The 7,185-nt window shown below is 41.5% G+C and overlaps 1 protein-coding gene across 3 annotated transcripts in view; it reads left to right on the top strand.

Moving 5' to 3' along the window:
- Positions 1–1,768: 1,768 nt before the first annotated feature.
- The window catches only part of NELL2 (neural EGFL like 2), a 376,784-nt gene continuing 371,367 nt past the window's right edge, over positions 1,769–7,185 (top strand). The window contains exons 1-3 of one of the 3 annotated variants that reach the window (XM_049694047.1): positions 1,769–1,881; positions 2,586–2,671; positions 3,112–3,240. In XM_049694047.1, the coding sequence (XP_049550004.1) occupies positions 2,617–2,671; positions 3,112–3,240 (184 nt within the window). In that variant the 5' untranslated portion in view covers positions 1,769–1,881; positions 2,586–2,616. Of the gene's footprint in view, positions 1,882–1,908; positions 2,672–3,111; positions 3,241–7,185 lie in introns of those variants that run through there. The other 2 variants (XM_004274430.3, XM_049694046.1) reach the window with 2 other exon arrangements.

The following is a 7,185-nucleotide window of genomic DNA, read 5'->3' as shown; positions in this document are numbered from 1 at the left end:
AGACATATAGATAAGATGGAATATTAAAAATACTGGGATTTAGTGGGGAAAGACCAGGGATGCTTTTAATCATCCTACAAGGCACAGGACAATCCTAACAAAGAGCTATCCAACCTTAAAATGTCAATAGCTCTAAGGTTGAGAACCTCTGCCCTAAATAATACAATGATTCACCTTTATTATGATTTTCTAAAGCTTTGCATTTCCATTTTATGGAAACAGCTCTCCTCTGTACTCATATTTTAATGGTTTCCATAAATTTAATTAGGTCACATATTTACTATAGCAGGTTCAACTGGATTAATTCTGGATACAAAATACCACTCTTCTGGAGGGAGCATAAGCACGTGTGACAAGTTTACTAACCCCCAGCTTTCAGCATGTCATAGGTGAGAGTCAGAGATTGGCGAGTACCCCTGATTCTATGATTTGGTTGCGTGCAAGTAGGATAGGAGAACGTCTATATGTAAATATGTGTGCATACGTATATTTACTTTTCCCTCTCATTTTATGTTTCAATTTTTAATGTAACTTTTGTAGATACTTATTACAATTCATTATTTTGGTTGTACTTCTATAGAAAGATTTTTAATTTCATGGTGAATGATTTCCTTTGAATTAATTCAATTCAATTACATTAATTTCATTTTGTGTAGTTTTGCAAATTTACAAAGTTACATAAAACAATATTTCATCACATATATGTACTGGAATATTTCTCAAAGTTTACAAAATTACAGATAGAATCAAATGGGAAAACTGACAAGGAGAGATCATTAAAACTTAATTCGGAAAAGCTTACAGATTCTGATTTTTTCCCTTAAACATTCCAAGGACAGAGCTAAATATGTTCCCCTCATCCCATTATAGTATAACATAGTACATATTGCTCTACTGGAGCCTCAGACTCTACCCAGTAGGTATTTTGGTAACTAGCTGGGTAGGATCCTTTTGGAGAATTCAGAATCTACTTGTTTGGATGGAAAGTTAAGAAACTCAGTTGATCTTTGTACAGATTAACAATTTAATCGCTTTTGAAACTTATTTTTTCAGTATGGGACTTTAATGTCATTATTCAAAATTTACCTCAAAATTTAAGGGCTATAGAATACTATATGCTGTTAACCTCAAGTATACTTTTGCCTGCTGAAAATTAGATCTCAAATGACCTCACTGTTATGGTTTCGGTGCATATGGTGAAGGGTGGGTAGAGCCTGCATGAGTGTGGTCAACGATGGGGTGGCTCTTCTCTCTTGCCCAGGCTCTGTAGTCGTCTTCTGCTCGTTTCTCTGCCCCTCGACCCCATCGCCCGTGTGTGTCATTATCTATCGATCATCTATCTATCTATCTATCTATCTATCTATCTATCTATCTATCTATCTATCATCACCTTTTATCTCTTCTTTTCGGGATGGGCAGGCACGCTGACTCTGTTGGCCTTGCCTCCTGCTGTCCTGGAGCACCAGAGCCCGGGTCTGGGCGCTGTGTTTGGCAGGGGGCGCGCGAGGTCCCGGAGCTGTCCAGCAGTTCCTGGCTAAGTTCTCCACTGCGCTCTCTGCACTGGGGAAGCTCTCCAGCGCCCCGCCCCGGCTAGGGAACCTCTCCCGCAGAGCTCCCAGGGCTTCCCAGGCTCGCCACCCGTCTCCGTCAGTTTCTCTCTACTTCCAGCCCCACCACGGGAGTCTAGCTTGCCTTCGCAGTCTTCCTCCGCAACCCCCCGAGAGGGAGTCCCCTCTCTAGTCCCCGAGGTTGCGCGACTGTATGCGGGCTTCCCGCCTTTGCCTAAAGGGCGGGCGAGTGCGTCTCCTTCTAGCCTCGCCTTCTGCGATTGGGTGATCCTTTCTCTCTCAGTCTTTCTAGACAGGCGCCCGAAATCTCGGGGTGAGAGCAAAGACCGCCCATTAACTTAGCACCTTGAAATAGAATCTTTCGATCCCGAAGGAGGTTGGCGTTGCCGGGGTCGGCGGGAAAGGAAGAAGGAGGGCGGAGGCTGCAACGGCTCCGGGGCTCGCTAGACGGGGCTTGGAGACCGAGGAGCCCGTGCGGGAGAGGGACACGGGGCGCGGGGCCTCGCCCTCGGGCTCCCTCCCTTCTTCCTCTCTCCCCGCCTCCCGGCCCGCCCCTCCCTCTCCGAAGAGCCGTCTCTCCTCCGCGTGTCTCCGAGCGCTCTCTCCATTGTCTCTGCCTTTACAACAGGTTCGGGCGGGGGTGAAGACAGGCGGGTGCGGGGCCGCCCCAGCCCCGGCTTTCTCGGGGCGGCCTTCCTTCCTCCCGGTGTGAGTGCCTTCGGCTGCTTTGATTCGGCTCCGGAGCTAATTCCCCGGCGGAGCAGCCCCCGGCGAGTCCGACCCCTCCCTCAGGGCCGCCTCCCAGCCCGCGCCCCGCCGCTTGGGTCTGCGTGTGGGAATGATGTGCGCGTTGGAGGGTCTAAGTTCTTCATGCGCCTGGGGGGTCCTCCCTTTTTTTTCTTAGGCAACCAAATCGTACTCCTCTTACTAATCAGTAAATCCAAGGCAGCGGCAGGAAAGACAAACGCTGTCTTTCCCGCTTGATTCCAAGAACCTCTTCGATTTTTATTTTTAAAGAGGGAGACGATGGACTGAGCAGATCCACACCATGGAGTCTCGGGTCTTACTGAGAACATTCTGTTTGCTCTTCGGTCTCGGAGCAGGTGAGTGGCCTCAGAGCTGGGGCGGGAGAAGGGATGGCCCCCGCCTCTGGGCAGCCCGAGCTGCCTGGGGACGCCTCGCTCTTCCTCCACCTGAAGTAGGTCTGGAGTGGGAAGCTTGGAGTAGGGGGTGGGTTTGGATTTGGATGTTTTTCTGTGCTTGTCTTGGAGACAGCAGGGCGGGTCACACCCCTAGTCCAGGGTCTGAGGGCCAAGGGGAACTTTGCACCGAGAGGGGTTTAAAGTAGGTCACGGAAATGGGACTGGGTGCTCTGCTCTTTAAATCTTGATTGCTGATCTCAGGTAAGGCAGCGGAGGGAGTCGCCTCTTGTCAGTTTCCAATATTGTCTCTAAGACGCGGTTCTTTGCTGCCTTGGAGGAAGAGACTTATATTTTGATGGAGGTTTTTCTTTCTTTCCTCCTCCCTCCCCCACTCCCACCAGTCTGGGGGCTTGGTGTGGACCCCTCCCAACAGATTGACGTCTTAACGGAGTTAGGACTTGGGGAGTCCACGACAGGAGTGCGCCAGGTCCCCGGGCTACATAATGGGACGAAAGCCTTTCTTTTTCAAGGTAAGAGGCGCGTGCTCAGTCCCCAGTGTGGTTTCAGTTCGGATAACCCCGGGAGGAGCTGGCCTGACCGCTCTTCCTAACTTCTGTTTTGCCTCATGGATGACATCTGAGCTGAGATGTGGAGGGGTCAGTGTGAAATACACACACCTTCCATCTCTTTTTAAGTGGCTTGGTTTCTCTCTTCCCCCACCCCCTCCTCTTTCTACTTTGTACTCTTGCCAGTTCTAATGGATAGTCCCTTAATTACTGTACAGAAACTCCGATGGCAGATGGTTGATTTTGGAGTCTGAGTAACAATAAATTATAACACAAACGCCTCATTTGGGTGAAATTGATTTAGGTAGGGAATAGGGTAGCTTAATCTTAGTTAAGACACTGATCTCTGAAAGTTTCAAGTACAGTGGTGCCCAGTTGCAGAGGAATTTCTTTATGTGGGTAGCTTTGTGGAAAAATTAATATCTTTCAATAGTTTTAACTACTGTATGTCACAAACACACTATATTTGAGACAGGATTCCTCATTGAAAGATAATGATTCTTCTCCATCAATGATAGGAGAAAGGAAATAATATTCTCTTAAAAATTATTTTGAAAATATTTCAAATAAATGTTAATTCAAAAGTATACTTTGTCTCACCATTAATCGCGTACTTAGGATTTTTAAACTTTTCTTTTGAAGTCAGTGGACTTTGGCTATGCACAAGTGTCTACATTTAAATTTATATTTAGGTGTGTTATGTAGTCAGAGCAAATTCCAGTGCATCGATCCTTCAGCTTTGATTTACCAACCTTTTTGAAGACTGCTTGGTTTGTGGGAAGGTGCTGTAGCATGAGCTTCTAAAAGGTAGCTAAACACATACAGAAAGACTAGTTTCCCATATGGTAAAGTACAGATGAAGGTAAAAGAGAAATGGAATTTGGTTTAACATATTTGATGGACTGACTAAAGCATCTTCTCCCCACCCCACCCAGTTTTTCTTTTGTGATTTCGGTGCTGTGGCTTCAAAAAAAGGGCAACTCATAATTACTAAAGAGTTGGATATGCAAAATAAAACCACTTCAGCAAATTTGCCACCAAGAAATAGGCATAAAATAAAACTTGAGTGTTTCTGTAGTGGTGTTGTTGCGTGGTACAGCCAGTATGTGTCACCATGGACAGTAACACCAAAGCTTACAGTTGGAAAAGGAGGAAATTGACATGTGTTGCATTTATTTAAAGCAAGTTTACTCTTACAATAAGTTAAATGCAATTTTCTGTTTTAATTATGGTGAGCCCACTAAATGCTGTTATTGTGAGGGATATTCGTGATAATATTTTATTTAATTAAAGTTATTTTTTTTGGTGGGGAGTGGGGGTGTGATTTGGATATTGACTCCTTCAAGAACAATGACCAAATCTAATAAAGGAAATAAGACTTAGACCGTCAGCAAAATTCACAGAGCAGAATAAAAGTGTCATTAGAGTTAAGCTTCTGTTTTTCTCTTTTTCTTCTTCTCCTTTTTTTTCAATCTCTGAGTTTTCAATCCCTGTGAGCTGGAAACAAAATTACTTCAGGGCTGCCAATTTGATTAAGTGGAAAGCTTTACAGAAGCTAAAGCTCCTGATAAACAAATGGCGTTGAAGTGCCCTTAAAATTTCCAAAGGTCCTTTAAATTATATTGGTGTTCTTCTTGTCTTTCTCTGAAGACCGTCTGAGCTGTCACAAATAGAAACCTTCAGGACTGTGCATTTTATGTTCTGATGCTAGACAATTTCTAGGAAATAGTCTCAAGGCACCAATATCTTCTCCTGGTTAAATTTTTATAAGAAATGTTTAGGATTCATTTTTATTTAAATTGCCAGTTCTTCAAGGTAGGCATTGTGTTGTGAATGAATTGGCCATACTTACTACATATCAGTGCACACCGATGAATTGTTTTGTTTCCTTGTTGGTACCAAGCACAATATTTAGACAGAGTAAATGCCTGACAAATACAGTGTACGAGATTTGGAGGTGTAAAGTTTTATTTCATGCCAAATTATGCACCTTATTTCATATAGCCAATCAATCAGCAAGTATTTGCTACCTGCTGTGTTCTCAGTAGGCATGTATTACTGATGTGTTTATTATGCTCTAATGATTTCTCTGATTCTCAGATTTAGATTATAAGATTGACAATAGGTAGACCTTTGGCCCTGCTCGATAGCTTTGCATTACCTTGGAAAGGTCTTTTCTCTGCTATTAGAATGTGGAAACTGTTTTTAAGAAGTCAGTTCTGGGCTTTGCTGGGATTACATGGATTTTAGAGAGACAAAAGCTTTCAGCCTCTGAAGATTTTATGGATTCGCTTTATAGTGAATTGAGGGTGCGGCGGATATTTTTGTATAGTCTTCAAAATGGCATAGCAGGAATAGTAACACATTACAAACCTGTGAGGTGCTCTCAGATTTCACATAAACCTATCAGATATGTTACTTTGTGCTATCAGATATGTTCCAAATAGATGGAAGAGCTTTTTGAACCATCAAATCTCTCTATCTTCTTTTGTCTCTTATCTTTAAGTTAAAGAAATCTCAACATAAAATTTCCCAATGATTTTTGCTCATTTAATATTGCTTCTCCATTTAGCTAGTTCATTCTTCTCTTTATTGTTTTTTAATATGCTTATAATTCAGTACTTTTAGAAACTAAATAGTTTTTGTAAATTATTGTGCACTAAGAATCTACTATTACTTAATAACTATTATATTCATTACATATGTATAATAAAGGGAAGTAGAAATGTATTTCAAAGTCATACCTGATTTTTGTCATATATAGCATCACTAAAATTGTTTTGTTGTTGTTGAAATTTGGTTTACAGTTGCTTTGGGAATTGAAGTAATAAGATGCTAAATTAGATCATCTTTTGATACATGTGGCTTTTGATCTGTGCCAATTATGCTTTTCAAAAGAAAAAAGTGACCAGGCAACAGTTTGGAATCTATATCAAGATCTTCCATGTATTTCTAGCTACAGTCTGACTGATAGACACAAAAATACACTTATGGTTTTAAAAAATAGAGGACCAGGTTCTGACAGTCAAAAGACCTATGAAAGGTGGTAAAGAATTCTGAAATGTTAAGGGCTACTGCAATTATAAATAGAATTCTACCAACCTTGTTTAAAGTCTAGGGGATATTCTTCCAGATAATGATTATAATAATCTTTCCTGTTTATACATGAGACACCAAGAATGAGAGAATACTGAAGCATAGTTCTAGGACTTTCTAACATGATTTTTAGATCTTTGGTTTTAACATTTTATCTGGCCAGGTTCCCAAACTAGATAGTTTCCTCTGTTGGTTTAATAAAGTTTCTTCTAAGGCGTTCACAGATTTTATAATGTCACTAATCTCCACGAGAGAAGTAGATAAAATCAAAGCATTTTTTTTTCCCCGAGTTGGTCATTGGGAAATAAATATTTAGTAATTATTTTTAAAGAACTTTAAGATGTTAAAGGAAAAAAAATGTTCACAAGTCTACCTTATGCCAGTATTTGAAAACAGGAATGAAATTGGGCATTTGGTGGTGAGTCATTGGCTTGACTAGGCAACGGTAACTGCATTAAGGAAAGTGAGGTGGCAGTGAGTACTTTTCTTCAGTATGAAGATCAGAGAGTCTCTGTGGACTTAGAGACAATGGTCATTTTGATCCCGCATTAGAATAGAATAACACAATGACTGTGGGCTTTGAAGAGATGGGCTTTGAAACCAGTTAGACCCAAGTGGAATTTCATTAGTTGTGTTTCTTAATTAGTTGTGTTACTTAATTTCTATGAGCTTCAGTACCCTAAATTATAAAATTAATGTTATGAAGAATTTTTTTGTGCACCTATTCTGCTAGGTGTTAGGCCTATAACAAATGAAGTTAGAACTTTACTTTCATAGTGCCTTAAAAATAGTCATTAAACAAACAATTACACA

This window comes from Orcinus orca, chromosome 11, assembly GCF_937001465.1.
Source record: "Orcinus orca chromosome 11, mOrcOrc1.1, whole genome shotgun sequence".
Classification (NCBI taxonomy): Eukaryota; Metazoa; Chordata; class Mammalia; order Artiodactyla; family Delphinidae; genus Orcinus; species Orcinus orca.
The sequence above is the reverse complement of the archived record's forward strand: the minus strand, read 5'-3'. Positions and strand labels throughout refer to the sequence as shown.